The following is an 18,223-nucleotide window of genomic DNA, read 5'->3' on the forward strand; positions in this document are numbered from 1 at the left end:
ATCTCTGCAGGTGGAGCAGACTGCACAGAGTCCCAAGGGATACCTCTACCTGTGTCTGTGAACTCCTGGGTGTGGCTTGTAGACCTGGAACGGGCATTATCCTTGCTCATTGGCCGCTGCCTGGGTGCAATGCTGCAGGGCCCACGCTGCTCCCCCCAGGAGCATGAGTGCTCTTACTGGTTGGGCCGTCCTCTCTTCAGTCATGGCCTTGAGACGAGTGTGGCACATTTTGGTACGACTTGCAGTTCACCTCAAATCATTATTGTTGGGAAGGTTTGTATGTTTTGATGTTTGTTTTTCGTTTTTCAATACAGTAGTTGTCTGTGGAGCACTTGTGGTGGTGACAATCTATCAATTTATTTTTCACGTCTCTAACTCTATGATGGCTTGCTTGCACTTTCAAGCAATTTTTTATCAATGTTAGATTGAATTGTAAAATTGCTTAACTTCATGAGCTTGCCCCTTTCTTTCTCTTAATGTGACTGTAAACATCTCTGTGTTCCATCCCAACATTTCAAGCATATTGGAGGATGAGGTACATTTTCATTTATTAAAAAACATGATGGCAGTTTGTCCAAAACTGTAAAATTGGCAGCACTATTTTATGGTTGATTTCTGAAAACATGGAAATATCTTTCAAAATATGATTGTTTGGAGCTATTTTTTATTTTAATGCAGGTGGAAGGAGTGATTGGGGGAGGGAGTGGAGGGGTGGTGCCCAGCGATTTTGATCACAATATTTTACATTGTATTACTGTTTGCCCAGAAAGTATGCAAGATATTTACTTGTGTCACTTGGAAGCTTTTAGAATATTCGGGTGATTAACCCTTTTTCGGTTCTAGTTTTCAATTCCAGTTCCAGTGATGTCATTTATTTGCAAGGTTGTTTATTTGTATTTTTTTTCTGTGCATTTGGATTATTATTACTTACAAAATCTAAAGATTTCATAAGTATATTGATGACTTCCATTTCTGTTTGTTTGTTTGTATGTTTGTTTGTTTGTTTGTAGGCACAATAACTCGAGAACGGAAGAAGCTACCAATGTCAAATTGCACCACATGATTCAGGAGGGTGATGGCTAGTGCTGATTAGATTTTGGTCAAAATCTGTCAAAGGTCAAGGTCACAGTGAGGTCAAACATCCAAAAAATGATAACTCGAGAACGGAAGAAGCTACCAATGTCAAATTACACCATGTGATTCAGGAGGGTGGTGGCTAGCGCTGATTAGATTTTGGTCAAAATCGGTCAAAGGTCAAGGTCACAGTGAGGTCAAACATCCAAAACATTCGATTTTTGATGGTTTGGTACAGAATCATCGTAGAAACTTCTGGTTTGCGTCGCTACCTTCTCGAGAGACAGCTTTTATTAGACAAGGTCAGAGGTCAAGTTGACGATTTCGTAAGTACCAGTCTATGACTGCTTGTTTTATTTTTTAATTTTTTGTATACCTTGTCGAGGCTCGTATGAGAGCTAACACACAACGCACATCAAGGGGGGGCATGAGACAAGAGGGGAGGGAGTGGGAAGGATCAAGCAGTGGGGAACAGAGACATTAGGAGATCTGTGGAAGGGAGAGGGATTGGATGGGGAATAGAAGATGGACATTACAGGGACTTTCAGGAAGGAAAGTAGGGAATTTGAAGGAGGTTCGGCTTGGGTGGATTATCGGGGGTAGAAAAGATCGAGGATTTGGATGGTGGATGATAATAGGTGGTGGTGAGAAGCTGTTTTGAAGGCCTGGAGCGAAGAATGGGAAGGAATAGAGTGAGCGAGTTTATTCCAAAGGCGGGAAAAAAGAGGAATAAAAGAGTGAAGGTGAAGAGTGATTCGTGATTTTGGTAGTTTTCCCAGAAGGGGGTTGATGGTGGACCTTGAGCGCCCTGCGTAAATGTGGTGGGGACAAATCACAGAGAGAGCAGGGTGGGGGGGGGAGGCTGGAGAGGAGACGGTAGAAGACAGAAAGACCACCGACCAACCTGCGGTGATTGAGTGAGAGGCCCAAAGACTCAGCCTCATTGCGGGAGATGCCAATGATCTGAAATGCCTTGGTTTCTGCAGCGTGAAGCTGAGAAAGTTGGGAGGTAGGAGCACCAGCCCAGAGGGGAGAGCAGTACTCCATCAGTAATATGTATATGTATATATATATATATATATATATATATATATATATATATATATATATATATATATATATATATATATGTATATATATGTATACAGCAATATCAGTAATATATATATATATATATATATATATATATATATATATATATATATATATATATATATATATATATATATATCAATACCTCGATTTATATATCAATACCTCGATTTATATATCAATACCTCGATTTACATCTCCCCCTCTTATGTCGTTTTGCAAATGCATCCCTGCTTTTGCATATCCCTTGCCTCAGCCTTCACCTCCACCGACCCTGCACACAAACTACTTTCCATCCTGCATAAAGAAATGTACTGTACTGTAGAGTGGCTATGAGGTATTGTCAAGGTGTTACCTTGGAAGTTAAATGAGATGTTATTCATTGAAAGAATGCTGGTGAACGTGAGGTTGATTTTGCTGGGTTATTAAGTTTGCCTCCGATCTCGGTGTGTATCATCAATAAATAGGCCGATGTTCATTACAAGTCGTGGCTGGTTCAACCGATTCCGGAAGAGGTACTTCCGGTGGGAAGAATTCAATCTCTAAAATATGTTCTTTATTTTAATTTAAATATGTCTGGCAATTGTTTCTTTTATTTTCTTCATATGTGTACTGTATTTGAATGTAACTATCATTAACCCAAAAAGAAGAGGGTTAACTTCATGAGCTTGACTTCATGTAGGTAACAAGAAGCTGATACTCAAAGTTCCCCGCCTTTTTGGTGGTACGAGGAAGATCTGTGTCATCGGAAAGCTAAATGTTCAAATTTTTGAAATATCTCATGCACAAAAGTACATGGACGAATATTCGTTAGGTTGGACAGAGCTCATTTTAATGTCCCTTTCTCTAACCTTGGCGGAGAGGCGGGGGACAAAAAGCGAAATATAATCGATGAAGTGACGTGAAAGACACAACCACTGCTTACTCCATTAATTATTTTAAGCAACAAGGACAAATGTGTCCAAGAGCCGTGTCATAAAGGTTTTGTCTTCACCAGAAGAAGAAGAAGAAGAAAAACAATGCGGAGCTCTCTTAGAGCCAGCGTTTGCAACGCGACACGGCTTAAAATGTAACAAGAAACATTGTATATAAAGAAATTCGATAAATCACATTGTGAACACTGAATATATTGACGTCCGAACGAACCCTCACTTTCGAAACTTCGTGCAGAACGCGGGTTTGGCTAGTTATTATTAATAATTCAATAATATAAGTTGTCCGAAAGACTATTTTGAAGGATCTTGTTTTCGATGAAAGATTCATTTCAGAAAATCGAAACATCCGCATTTTTATCACAACAACAATAACAACTTCCGATATTTCGTCATGTGCCTTGATGGAGACAATAGCGAGACCCGTCATGGAGGCTCCTCCTTCATGACGAGAAAATAGTGTATTTACGAAATTACAACACATTAAATGGAATATATAATCTTTAAATAGTAGCGTGAACTTTTCGAAACTTTCAAGCAAATGTCAGAATATATTGAAAAGTTCATGATAGACGCTCTCAAAAGGAACCCTCAATGTGAGGATGTGTCCAGGTCTTTAGTATTTAAGGAAATCCGGATCCTGTATATAACAAGAGCCGCGTCCTAAAGGTTTTGTCTTCACCACCACCACCACCAGAAGAAGAAGAAGAAGAAGAAGAAGAAGAAGAACAATAACAACAACGCGGAGCTCTCTGAGCCAGCGTTCGCAATGCGACGTGGCTAAAAACTGCTTTTATTTGCGTCATTTTGATATTCGTCGCACTTTTCAAGAACGCATCCCCAACGTAAACCAGGGTCTAGTAATGTCTGCAGAGTGTATTCTCGCTCATGTCGATGGAGTTTAATAAAATATGGACATCTTGTTTTAATATTCCCAGAATATTTCCAAAACATCAAACCATTGTTAAAGTCTTTTGCTTGTCAAGAGAACATTTACCATCAAGAATGATCAGAATCGGTGTTAAAAAAAATTACATTAGAGGTTTTCCTTTGTGTGTTGTACCAGAGGAGTGCATGGGCTCTTTGGAAGCGGCATTGAATGGCAATGAAGAACACAAGCTGTTTGAGCACCATCTTTCAGATCAGAAAACTCTGCTTGTGGACTTGGCTCTTGGCTCGAGCAAGGAACCTGCATACAGCCTATGGGTCAAACTACAGGACTATGCACTCAGCCGAGGCATGTACATAACTTGCTTGCCAACAAAAAGGCCCCGCCTTGGCATTTTATGTGACATGTTTTATTTTTATTTTTCAGAATCGATAAAGAAATCCAAATCTGTGCATCTGTGTTTGTCTCCAACTCGTATCTAGATTGGGATAGCTGCAATTTGAAGAAAGAGCCTCTGCTAGATACAGTTTCCAGATTTGTGTTGGCGGCACTGCTCAAACATTCTGGCTTATTGATGGAGGCCTGCAAAGATGGGTATGCCTACTTTACTCAGCAATTTTATTTATGATTGCCAAATGCTCTTTGTTTCTTTTTTGTATATTTGCACCAGGTCATTGCCGATTGCATTAATATGTGGTCTGATTGTTTGTGGTTATTTCTGTTTGTTTGTTCTTGTAACAGTTTCCAACCCAGTCGGAAACTCGCTGAAGTTTACTTGACTGTTTACAAACTTCGAAATCGTCTATTGGCACAGCGAAATTTGGAATTCATCGGTGCTCGAGCAAACTTGTCAAAACGATCCAGGCTGGTAAGATTCCTTTTTGTCCAAGCAAAGATCCATGGCTGATAAATAGCAGTACCTGCATAAATTGATGCTGTGTTTCTAGCTTTTTGTTGAATTTTTAATATGTGCCACTGTTAGGTAAACCCCAGTGCTGCAAACCGTGCCCTGGGACACATTAAAGAAGAGTAAATATTATTTGAATAAATGAAGCATTTTTTTGTATTGAATCACACGTCTGTTCATCAACCAATCACACATCTGTTGAATTATTCCATTTATTGTTTAATTATTAAAGCAATCATATTACCTGTTATTAATGACATTAAACATATTCTTATTTTATTATGTTCTGTAGTGTATTCTGGGACACCCTTTATAATGGAATGGTGGTAAAGAATACAGTACTGTCCATCCTTTCACAATTTCTCTCCTCTGCCTAATTCAACTTGGCAACCTTTGTTCATTTGACGGTGAAAGTCTCAGCTGATATCTTCCTAAAGATCAATCAAGATTTATTGTCTGCAGAGAAGGAACAAAGAAACAGCAGTAATGCTTCATCAACTGTATCAAGGTCTGCAGAGAGGAAAGAGTCTGCTGCTTGAGTTGATAATTAAGATGAATCCAGCTGTTAATTTTGTGGTTCTTGTTTGTAGGTCCTGTGATCCTTTGGATGATGTCTCCTCATTTAGTTTCATAGCATTGGCTGTTTCTTTTGATTAGGTAACTTCAGTTTTATATTCGTCCGTTATTCGATAGCATTGCAATTTGTTGAAAATTTCTTGAAAATGCTTGATGTACGTCCGTACGTTAATTTGTTATCGGCATCTTTGACAAGTTAAGTAATTCCTCCACTGCTGTCTGGAGCTGGCTGTTGGTAAAATGGGATTATGGCAAAATGTTCGTGTGTGTGGGACATTCAAAAAAGTTACATGAACTAGGTACTCACACTTGTCCATGACACATCAATGTTTCTTTATTTTTCATTGAAGAAATATGGTCATTCACATTACTCGTGAAAGGATGGATAGTACTCGCTTTCAAGTATTTGGTAGCTGCAAGGTGGCTTGATTTAGTCATCTGTTGGTCTTCTCAAAGTTGAACAGATCAATAGGAAAATGGCAGGGACTCCAGAGACACCCACAGATGTTACAGTCAAAGTTGTTGGCATTGTGAGTTGCAGCTGGACCACCAATTCTTTTCTTATGCTGGGTACGTTTGATGTCGCGAGCCTGGTGCAATTACCCCTCAAAGCATCATGGTCCAGTACTCACAACTTGTCTCCACATAGGCCTGTAGGCTGCCAGTTGCTCACAGAAATTGTGATTAGTGCCACAATTGGTCAGACTCTTCTTTAGAGTGTCCTTGTATCACTTGTACTTGATGTACTCTGCCTCTCATCAACTCTCTCAAAAAGATCTGCTTTGGGATGTGGTGGTTATCTACATGAGGGACATGGCCAGCTCAGCTCAGTTGGATATTCTGTAGAGTGGCTTCCATGCTGTTGAACTGAGCATGGTCAAATGTTATTGTTAGTAATTTTGTCCTGCATAGGATTCTCATTATGAACTCGAATGACACTCAATAGAGCACATACCGACACCATGCTGAACATTTTACCATTTGCATCTCACTGATAAGCCAGATCTGCATCTGGACCCTAAATAAAATCTAATCGGCTTGTTGTTGTCACCAACCCAACTCATCAACAAAGTTTTGTCATAAACCGGCCACAACTTTTTGAGATATGCTATCTATACTTTTGGCTCCTTTTCTCAAAGTTGAAGAATCACTTTAAAATATTCACAAAATTCTTGTGTCTAGATCTGAATCTTCACCAAAATCAAATAAATTAATCACTTGTCTCACACCCAAACTGTCCACGAAGTTTCGTGCAAACCCGTCAATAACTTTTTTGAGAAATGTCTCTGATGAAAGCATCCCAGGGCTTTTACATGGCATCTGTGGCAGACACAGGGCTCTGCACCATCTGGTAAGGTTGTGAGGATGATGGCTTGGTAGATTTTTATTTTAGTTTTTTTTTTTTGAGGTTCCATGAAAAAGAGAACTTTCTGCATATGATCACAGACTTCTTCATGGATAATGGCATCCTTTCTGAGTACAGTGCCGACTTCGGTGCATTGAGAGTGGTGTTATCAATAGTGATATCTTGTGGTGCGTCATACCGAGTTCATATTGGTACATCATCTCTATTTTTGTCACTGATTTGGAGACCAAAGTTTTGTTAACTTGTTAGCCATTCTCTGCAGGTCAACCTTATTGTGAGCTGCCCACAGTCATCAGCACAGTGAAGTTCTCTAATTACTTCCTCAGTGCCTTTTGGGGAGGAGTGAAGCCTGGAAAGTTGGAAGATCTTTCCAGAGCGGAAGCTGATGGTGATTCCAGTTGGCATGTCTCGTATTTTCATCCAGCATTCCAGCAAAGGAGTGGTTGAAGGGTGATGGGTCAACAATACACCCTTGCTTTACACCACTGGTTACTGCAAAACCATCTGATATTTTATCATTGGCACAGACAGACATGCCCTGTCATTTTGTCACATGGATTTGCCGGAGAGTCTTAATTAATGTGTTGGGACATCTAAGCTTTGACAGCAAATGCCACAGGCCAGGTCGGTTTCCACTGTAAAACGGCTTGGTTGAGTTTTTGAACAGCATACATAGTCATGGTGATGTTCCCTGCGTTTCTCTTACAGTTATCCAGCTGTGAAGACCATGTCAGTTGTCCACCAAGTTGTCCAAGGACCCACAAAGCTCTATTGATGGTATAATATCCGAGTCTCTGAATGATATCGTTTGCGGCGCAATTAACTAGGCTATGTCTGAGCACAACATAGCTCAGTTAACACCCGTGAAAGTCGACGACATGTTGGAGGAAAACGTGCACAAAGTCAAAATGGTTCCGTCAATGGCCGGAACAATGGCAGCAGTGTTGAACAACCTCTAATGATCAATGGTTCTACTGTGAGTGAGATTGTGACACTAGTCATGTCAGTATTGCAATCCATGCTTGGAAGTGTCATAACTTCAGCTATTACTGCATCCACGAAACAAGTGATGGTTGATCTGAAGCGAGTGCTGGTGAAAGACGAGAGTTTGACAAATGTTTGGCAGGACTCGTCAGAGCGGTGTAGCGTCAAAGATTCAAATTATATCGTCATGAAAAGTATTCGAGGAAAGCCAACATCTGAGTGCTTGGTATCCCTGAAGTTCTTGAGGAAGATACAAACCAGTTAATTGTTGACCTTGCTGCTGATATTGGTGTTGAAATTACATTTGACATTAGTAGCACCCATAGGATTCTGGTCAGAGGTCATAGTCAGGATGCTAATTCTAATAGGCCTGAACCTGTCATTGCTACATATGTCTGCAGAGATATCAAATCTGAACTGATGAAAAAAAAAAAAAAAGAGTACCTGCATGAAAAAGAGAACCGAAAGCAAGTATATGTGAACAATATCCTCACCCGCCTGAGAAGTTTGTTTAGTGAGCTGAGAAGAGTTCCTTATGTGAAACAAGTGTGCACAGTGGAAGGACAGATTTACTGTCTGCACTCCATCGGTGGAAAGGAGATAAAAATATGTTATCAATTCACCGGATGATCTTTTCAGCGTTGGGTGGTTGGAAAGTAAAGTCCATGGCGTGGACTTTTATCCGGATGGATAAGCCAGGCCCGGCCCCATTGATATACCAAATTCCGGCTAGGTTCCTCGTGACAGTACTTGGTGCTGTATATATTCCGCATGAGGGTTCTGTGTTCCATCACAATATTATTTTTTGAATCTTGTTGCAGAAGACATTATAAACTTTGGTCGTAGTTCTGGCATACCCACACTATTAATTGGTGACTTCAATTCGAGAACCGGTCTTTTAAATTACTTTATTGATGTTGAAGAGTCCGTTGCTATTGTTGCTGGTATTGACGATGTTAACAATGACCTATTCAATAGTAAACAAAATGGTGAACTGCATGGGATCCCGAATGACAGATATAATCTTGATACTGTGATCAAAAAGAATGGTTATGAAATGGTTGAACGATGCAAGAATCTTGATTTGAAGATTGTTAATGGGAGGTTCGGTGTCAACTCCGGTAAAGGAAATTACTCTTGTCATTAACCTAATGGTGAAAGTACGGTTGATTATGCATTGGTGTCACTGTTTCTTATGCCCAGAATTGTAGATTTTCAAGTTTGCGAAACAGTCCTACATAACAGAGTGGCAGAAGTTTGGAAGTGGGGATCTCAATGGGATGTGCCATCTCTCCTATTTTGTTTGTGCTGGTTATGGAGTTGTTGATATGTGCTGTGAGTGGACATGGGAAAGAAGTGGAGCTCACCCATGGTCAGAGCTTGCCAGCAGTGTTTGCATTCATAGATGACAGGACGGTTGTCCAACAGTCAGCTGATGGAGCAGAAGAGGTACTGGAGCAGTTGGAAAGATTGATGCAGTGGACAAGGATGGGCTTTCAGACAAGAAAGTCGAGTGTTGTGGTGAGATCAGGGGTGGTGGATCATGTTAACAGGCTGGAGCTGGGAGGGAAGGTGGTTCCATGATTGGTGGAGGCCCCCATGAAGAGCGTGAGAAGATGGTATACGGTGGAGTTGAATGATGTGGGAAGGGTGGAGGAAGTAAGGAGCATGTTGCTGAGAGGTTTGAGGATTGAAGGATGTGGTTTGCTAGGAAAGTTGAAGATATGGTGCTTGAAGTTTGGATTAATGCCACGAGTATTGTGGCCATTGATGATTTATGTTATTTTGATTGGGCATGTCGAGAGGATTGAGGATATTGTGAGTGAGTTTGTGAGAAGGTGATTGGGAGTAGTGCCATGCTGTTTGATGAATATTGCTTTTGATGGTCAGTGTGGAAAACTCCAGTTTCCTTTAAAACATCGATAACTGAGGAGTATAAGGTGGCGATGATGCGGGAGTTTATGATGGTGCTGGGTTCGAGTGATCCAGTGGTGACGAATGCTCTCCCCGAGAAGAAGGCAAGTCAGAAGTGGAATGCAAGAGCAGAGGTGGATGAAATGGAGTAGCGGATGCAACAGGAAAGGTGATGGGAATGGTGCAGCATGAGAAGCATGGTTTGGGGTGGATGAAGCATGGAGGGAAAGGCATGTGTGAAATAAAGGAGGAAGATGGTGGAGAGGGAGGTGAGAAGGAAGGAGGAGGAGAGGAGATATGTGAAGGCAGTCGGACAGGCCCAGTAAGGTGCTTCGACTCGGTGGGATGGTGTGTAGGTGAAGACGTTGAAATGGCAAGAGATTTGGAGGATGGAGCCAATACTGTTGAATTTCCTGTTGCGAGCAATGTATGATGTGCTTCCATCAGCAGTAAACTTGAGGGTGTGGGGGTTGTTGCAGGGGGAGAGCAAAAAATTTGTGTGGAGGTCAGGGAATGATGCAGCATGCACTGAGTGTATGCTCAGTAACGCTGACAGCAGGAAGATATAGATAGTGGCATGACCAAGTGCTGGTGGTGGTAGTGAAGATGGTGCAACATGTGGTGATGAAATCGAGGAAGAGGAGAGTGGAGAAGGAGGAGGAGGCCCGTGGGAGAGAGGTGTTGTTTGTTAAAGAGAGCCAGGTGGTAAGAGGTGGAAGGAGGTGGTGGGGGAAGGAAAAAGGTCTGCCAAATGCATGTGATTGGCAGGTGGTGGTAGACCTAAAGCCACAAATGGTATTCCCAGGGGAGATCTGCGTGACAAGGTTGTGGCCTGACATTATCATCTGGTCAGGTACAACAAGGCATGTCATCTTTGGGGAATTGTCAGTACCATGAGAAGAGAATATGGAGGAGGTGCATGAGAGGAAGAGAGGAAAATATGGTGTGCTGGAAGCGGAGGTTCAAGAGGTGAGTTGGTTAGTTTGTCAGGGATTTGATTTGGGGTCGAGGGGGTATATTGGCAATTTCTTTGATGCATTTCTTGCTCAACTCGGAGTGTGTATAACAGAAAGAAGGAGGATGTGTGAGAGAGGCCCAGGTTGTCTTGAATGGCTCACTTTGGATTTGGAAGAAGTTTATGGAGGCAGCCCGAATGGTGTTGATTGGGTGGCGGTTCTTTCAACCCTAAAAGGGGAAGTGAGTGACTGAATGTGGAATAGATATGGAGAGATGTGTGTATGGATGTTGATTTGAGTAGAGTATGTTATGAGGTGAGTTGGTTGGTTGTGTTTTATAAAATATATATGTATATGTATATGTATATACAGGGTGTCCCAAAAAAATATACTTTTCATCTGCAAAGAGGATGGTCATAACATATATTTTAAAAAAAGATATATGGCTGGATAGAAAGCTGAAAGGTTGAAGTTTATTGTACCAATGTCAAAATCGCCACCAAAATTTAAATTTTGGTATAGAATCGTCATTTTATTTTAGACCACATATTCGAATGTAGGCTCCACGTTGTCCGATCACTGCCTGGAAACGCGTTGTCATGTTCTCCATCACTTTGGGAAACGTTTCCTGAGGAATGTTCTGGATTTCTCGGTGGATGTTTTCCTTCAGCCGATCAAGAGTCTGAGGCCTAGGGTTTCCATAGATCCTGTCCTTCAGATACCACCACAAGAAGAAGTCTGGAGGAGTAATGTCAGGGTAATACGGTGGCCACTCAACATCTTCGTAGAGGGAGATAAAGCGGCCCTCAAAATGTTGGTTGAGAAAACGCCTTGTTTCCCTGGCTGTATGGGGCGGTGCCCCATCCTGCTGGAACCACTGGGTTCTCATCTGGATCAGGTTGTTTCTCCTACGGGCCTGAGTATGTAGCTCAGGCAGATAGAATTCCTGAATCATTTCGCGATAGTTCCTCTGGTTTACCATGTAAGTGCGTCCCTGGTCATCTTCAAAGAAGTATGGACCAATTATCCCATACCAACCAACCGCCACCCACATGGTGACTTTGAGAACAGAGCGACGCACCTGTTCAGTTGATGCATTACCAGGATTTTCAGTTCCCCAGTACCGAAAGTTTTGCTTGTTTACCTCCCCGGACAAGTGAGCATGGCATTCGTCTGTCATGTGAAGTTTTTTGAGGAAGTCTGCATCTTCCTCCAACTTTCCTGATATGATAACCAATTTGCAAAGTCTAGTCGTTTGCGTTTCTGTTGATCAGTAAGCACCGTTTCCGTTTAAATTTTGTATGGAAAGGCATGAATGTCTTGGCGAAGGATCCTCTGAACGGTGCTCTTATGAATGTTTGTCTCGGCAGAAAGTCGTCGAATCGATTTTTTTTTGGACTCTGAACGACCACCTGTCTCACCATTTCCACATTTTCTTCACTACGACCTGTCCTCTTCCGACCACTGTGACCCTTGTGAAGGTTACAGATGCTTCCCACATTGGTAAACTTTGCGATGGTGCACTTTATTGTCCGAAAGTTTGGTGCATGGTGCAAGTTTATACCGAAATGTCTCGAGTAAAGACGTTGCACCTGTATGACACTTTTCATCTGGTGCCAAAGTTCAACAATTTTCGTCCGTTGTTGTACGGTCAGTCTTGGCATTTTTCTGGTTCTTGCTTGGTATCAAAATAAACTGCAGGGTCTCTGCAACAAGAAATGAAGCATTCGTGACAAAATTACTGCTTTTTTAGGATCAAACGAAGCATTTTAATAGTGGTATATTTTTTTGGGACACCATATATATATATATATATATATATATATATATATATATATATATATATATATATATATATATATATATATATATATATATATATATACATATATAGATATATGAAGACCACAAGGGGAAAACCAGAGATGTCACTTTTTATAAATTTCAGGGTTATTGCACCTGCCAATAGTTGGCAACATAAGGTTTCCTCTCACAATATTACTTTAACAAATAACCAGGGGTGTCACATAATTTATATGGCATAAAGTTTAGCCGTGCAATGAAAAAACAAGTGTTGTCAAAGCTGAACAAGTAGAAACCCAGAGTTGTCAGTACTTTACTCCTGGTTATCTCCCTTTCATTCATGTTAACTGTTCCACCATAATACGAATCCATACACTTCTGAACTTCCTAGGTTAAAATGGACTGCATTTTTGAACTCGGTGGGGTCGATTTACTCTAATAAATGTTTAGACGGACGACAAATTAATTATAGATTAGAAAATATCGAAATGAGTAGGATTAGTTACTCAACTCCAATAATGATAAATCTTGTTTTAGTTCATATTTTCGAAATGGTCGTGAATTCAATGTCGGTGCAGTCATTTCTGAGAGAAAATCGACCCCATTGAGTTCGAAAATGCACTCCATTTCCACCTCGGACATCCAGAAGTACCCGTAGTCGTACCTGACCATACCCTAATTTATTCAAGTCATGAGACTAAAAGTCGTCATATGGAGCGACCTCTAAATCACCTCCGATTAAGCTAACAAATTTTATGCGCGTTATTGGATATTATTAGAATAATGTTAAGCTTGTGGAGCAACATTATATATTTTTCGACTTTTTTTGGACCACCCTAATTTATATATATATATATATATATATATATATATATATATATATATATATATATATATATATATATATATATATATATATATATATATATATATATATATATATATATATATTGTTACGGCTGTGGAAATTCGCAATACACCATAAAGGGTCCTTAGATCAGTTATGACTCTAAGTTCATGTGTAGTTAGTCCACACCTGTTGTTTAGGGGGAATATGTCTGATTCATCTGGGCTGCGACGCTTTGATTTAGCCATTTTTCTTTCTCTATCGTTATTTTGGACCATTAAGCCGCCAACAACTCAAACACCACCACCTTCGCCTCTTTACCTCCACAACTCCATCCCGCAAACATCGCTTCACCGCCATTCCCAAATGACGCCCGCCAACCACCAAACCACCAAAGCAAACCCCCACCACCTTTGCCTTTCTCCTTCCACAACCATCAACCACACCACCAGTCAACACCGAACGTCGTGCTGTCCAGGGCCCGTTCGGTGATTGTTGCTGAACCCGCTGTGAATGCGTTCCTTTCGGGAGAGGGAAAACGGATCAGGAAGGCTTCACGCCCCTTTTCTTCCATCCAATGACTGAGCATCGGGTGGCATGGCCCCGCCTCCGAACCCGCTGTGAATGCATTCCTATCAGGAGAGGCTCACGCCCCTTTTTCTCCGTCCAATGGGCGAGCGTCGGGCGGTGTGGCCCCGCCTCCAAGCATGTTTTGATCCGCGAATCTGCATACAAGCTCCTCCCCCAGTCTATAAAGATGCGAGGACAACCCAGCTTGTGTGTGCAGAAAGTGGCACTAGTCGGAAGTCGTGGAGTCTGAGAGGTTGTCGTTGTGGGGATCGGACGGCGAAGGAGACGGAGCTCAGAGGTGAGGTCGAGGGACAAGTCGCGGCGTGAAGCAGGGACGCGGAAGAGGGCTCAGGGGCGAGAGTTCGCCAGAGTCGGTGCGGTCCCGGGACCCCGCTAGCGGGACGGAGCGTCTGCTATTCCCCTCTCCCAACCCCGAGCATCAACAATCCCCCCCCCCCATCTGCGTTGAGATAGCGCCGGTAACCCCGTCCGTTCCTCAACCCAACCGTGGTGCCGATCAACACGTGCCTGCGCGACGCACGCCTGGAGGAGCTCACCGACCATACCAGGGGCACGGAGTCAAACGCGTTATGCAGATATTGCGGCGATCCCGCCATCGCGCCACAAGGGCATGGATAAGACCCCTTCGGTCTCGTGGACCTGGCCGATCACCCAGGTCTCACGTTCATTTGGTCCACGTACCTGTCTGCCTCCTTGCCTGTGAGGGTGGCTTGTGTTTTCTTTGCTTTTGGTGTAAATGTGTGTGTGTGGCGCCAGTCTACCAAGTAAACCCGTATAAGTGCCAGTGTAATTATTATAATACTCGGTTATAGCTCTGCATTTCGTTCTTGCTTTTGTTCTTGCCTCTGTATACGTGCATGATTAATTGTTGCTGACTGGAAATACGTGCTTCCGTGTGTCGTGCATTAAATGTGCTTGTCCAATGGTTCCCCCGTTTCGCTTCGTCCTTTCCTTTGTTGAATCTCCATCTTGCATCACGTCAGGGATTGATAGTGGGTTTAAAACACCCGTTAACTAATCTGAACCGTCAAGGTCGACGATAACTCCGCTCGGTTATCCCTGTAGCACGGAACGAGCCGCTTAAGCGGTTCGTGTCCGGAGTCGACCTGTGGCATGGTACAACCCCTCGGTAGGTTACCCGTGCGAGTACTTAGGTATATCGACTTTCGGCGATTCACCCTATTTCGCGCGTCTAGAATGCGGACTGGGTTGTGGTGAGGTTAAACCCCCACCCGTGACGAGCTCCTTGGCGATAGTTCCAAGAGGGTCACGACTGAATTGTCCGTTCCGGTGGGCGACGCGGTCGCCATTCGAGTCAAGTGGCCGATCGCACGCCGGACGGGCCAGAATTCGTAACGATATATATACCAACATTAACAAAATAATAATCAATCAAATCTACCTATTTTCAAAGTTTGGGCTTTGCCTATCACTCATGGATTGTTTCGGTGTTCCCTGATTTTTATTACCCATTCTTCACCTGGTCTAGGTCAAAACGTCTAGTTAGTTGTGCACAGATGCTGGGTGTGAGGGAGAAAGGGGATTCAGTGTTGGGGGGGGGGGCAGTGGGAGGGGGGTAGTGTGGTGGCTGGTTATAGTGAATAAGCATCCTTGGGGAGTGGGCACTTTTCATGCCAATCTTGAGCCCCATGAGTCAAAAGGTGTGGCGAGTAAATTGAAACGCACAGACGCAGGGTACAAATGCAACATTGTGTGGGTGGTAACATAGGCTATGTGACTGCGGCCTCATGCAGGGGGATGGAGGGGGCAAGGGGGGGGCATAAATTCTCTGTGGAAATGTGCACCGTGTAGCGCCACCTGGTGGTAGTGGTAGAGGGTATTACAATTTCCTTTTATACCTGGTTAACACTGAGATTAAAGCATTCTTCACACAGGTAAATTTGTCCTCCTTCCCTTCTTTCTCCCCACCCCCCCCCCCAAATGGAGGGGCCTCTCATCTGTCATTGTGTGTGAGGCATTTCTAGTGGGAAGGGACATCAGATGAACAGGGTGTCCTGATTCTTTGAAGAAAGAATGCTCCAGGCAGCTTAGCGACACTTAGAGGTTTAAATCACTTTTACTATATTTTAAAACACTACAAGTGCAACAGTAAAAACTGTGCTTTCTCGACACACAACCATACGTTCCGCCAGATCAGGAAGAGTCGCCCTTGCCCCCTGCCAGCGGAGATGACACAACACATAGGCAGAGCAGAAATATGCATGAGACAAACATGAATATGCAAAAGGTAAGACATGGGTGGAGCATAAATATACATTTTACATTCAAACTTGGTTGCATCACATGGGGGGCAAAGGGGAAGAGGAGGGGTTAAGTTACTCAACGCACTGATAAATTTGTCTTCCTTTCCTTCTCCTTTTCACACAAATTTTTTTGGAAAATAGGATGAATAATTGGTCCATCAGCGAAGCGACGGGAAGGCAGTGCGTGCGTGCGTGCGTGCGTGCGTGCGTGCGTGCGTGCGTGCGTGCGTGCGTGCGTGTGTGTGTGTGTGTTTGTGTGTGTGTGTAAATACATACATACTGTTGCGGGCCGGAGGTCCGGCGGTGAGAACGACCACAAGGTGGGTTAAGTTATGTCGATTCCCACTGGACTCTCCGGAATTATAGGCCGTCGCTCCGGATAACTCCGTGAGGCGGCGGGTCGCTTAACCGACCGTGGACGCCAATGCCTCCACCGCGTAGCGAAGGGTCTTTTTGTCTAGAACCAATTTACCTAATGAACCACGCCCTCGGCACGTCTTGCTCGAACCGGGTCACTCTACCGATTGCAGTAGAGTTCCAACTACCAACTCCGGTTCGGGTGCAGTCGAGCGGAACTGCCAAAGCCGTGCCAGCTAGGATGAGCAGATTAACGGGAATAAAGACCCGGCTAAAACTAAGATCTGAACCATGCTGGACCAATGAAAGAAAAGACAGAAATGAACTGGGAACATTTCTACAATTGTTTTATTTATAGCAAGATGGACACAGAGCAAGCTTATCGCGGATATGCAGGAGAATAACAATGATTGAAAACACTTGTACAGTTTCTACTTATTAGACTGGCAACACACTCAGACACACACTCAGACAAAATAAACCCAGTTGAAGGCAAAGGACTTTTGCAGACAGGGAGGGATGCGGGCTGAGGTGGCAGTTTTCGAGTACCTGAGTCTCGGGGAAAGGAATCTCCGTGGTGCGGCACCTGCCAACAGTCGTGCAGTCAGGTCCACAGCCACCCGTGTGAAGTTCGGGTCCGTGGAGGAGCTTGATTGGGCCAGGACCAGTAGTCAGGGCGAGACGTGAGCGGAGCCAAGCAGCGGGAACCCCTTCGTTTTCCAACCAACTCTGGCCTCCAAGCACAGAACGAACGACCCCCAAAGAACTCAAGACTGAGGATGATGTCGTGGTTTATAGACCTCCTTCAGCGTTGCGGGGCCTTGGTCAAAACTGACGTCACTGTCCGCCCTGATTGGACGGGGCTCCCATGGGTCCGCCCTTTCTGGGCGGGGCCTCGGCCAGGCACCGGCGAGGCCCGCCCACTCCCGCGTGTGGACTTGTCAAGAAAGAGTTGGAGCGTTTGGAGAAGCCGAATCGGAACTGCGACAGCGAAGATTCTGTCTCGGGGAAAATGAGCATCCAGAGACAACATGTGGACCGTGGTACGTTGCTGCCAGCGAACCGAAGGCTGCAAGCGCTCGGGTCCCGTGGATCGCAATGGAGGATGGGATATAAAGATTTATTACCCTAACTAAAAAAACAATGCACCCCTTTGAAATTCCCACTACACACAAGGAGGCATTCTGTCTACACATATACTTAACGGCATAACTGACTTTGGGGCACCTGTATGTTTGAATGCGTACGGTTCCAAGAACCGTAACAATACATGCATACAAACACGACATGGCCAAAAGTATGCGGACACCCCTTCAAATTAGTGGATTTGGCTATTTCAGCCACACCCTTTGCTGACGTGTTTAAAATCAAGCACACAGTAATACTGTTACGGATTTGGAAGCCTCTTGCACACAGACAGTCAGCAGTCCCAAAGTTTAGTTATTTCGTTAAGTATATGTGTATAGTTAGAATCCATCCCCTGTGTCTATCTGGAATTTCATGTGTGCACTGCGAAGTTTCTTACTAGTTAGATTTTTGCTATACCCAACGCCAACAAATCAATCCTTCACTTCTTCGCACCATCGACGCCATTGCCCACGTGCGTTCGACCATGGACGTGGGCGGAGGTTTCCTCACCTCAGAACATCGACTCTGCCCAGGAAAGGAGGG

The 18,223-nt window shown here is 43.5% G+C and overlaps 1 protein-coding gene across 8 annotated transcripts in view; it reads left to right on the plus strand.

Moving 5' to 3' along the window:
• HERC1 (HECT and RLD domain containing E3 ubiquitin protein ligase family member 1) overlaps nucleotides 1-18,223 on the plus strand; it is a 964,782-nt gene that overhangs the window by 102,234 nt on the left and 844,325 nt on the right. For all 8 annotated transcript variants that reach the window (XM_085850311.1, XM_085850306.1, XM_085850308.1 and 5 more), the window contains exons 20-23: nucleotides 11-232; nucleotides 4,165-4,335; nucleotides 4,470-4,581; nucleotides 4,729-4,855. In XM_085850311.1, the coding sequence (XP_085706437.1) occupies nucleotides 11-232; nucleotides 4,165-4,335; nucleotides 4,470-4,581; nucleotides 4,729-4,855 (632 nt within the window). The remainder of the gene's footprint in view (nucleotides 1-10; nucleotides 233-4,164; nucleotides 4,336-4,469; nucleotides 4,582-4,728; nucleotides 4,856-18,223) is intronic.

Source organism: Eptatretus burgeri, chromosome 12, assembly GCF_056783735.1.
Source record: "Eptatretus burgeri isolate ZD-2024b chromosome 12, Ebu_testis_v1, whole genome shotgun sequence".
Taxonomy (NCBI): Eukaryota; Metazoa; Chordata; class Myxini; order Myxiniformes; family Myxinidae; genus Eptatretus; species Eptatretus burgeri.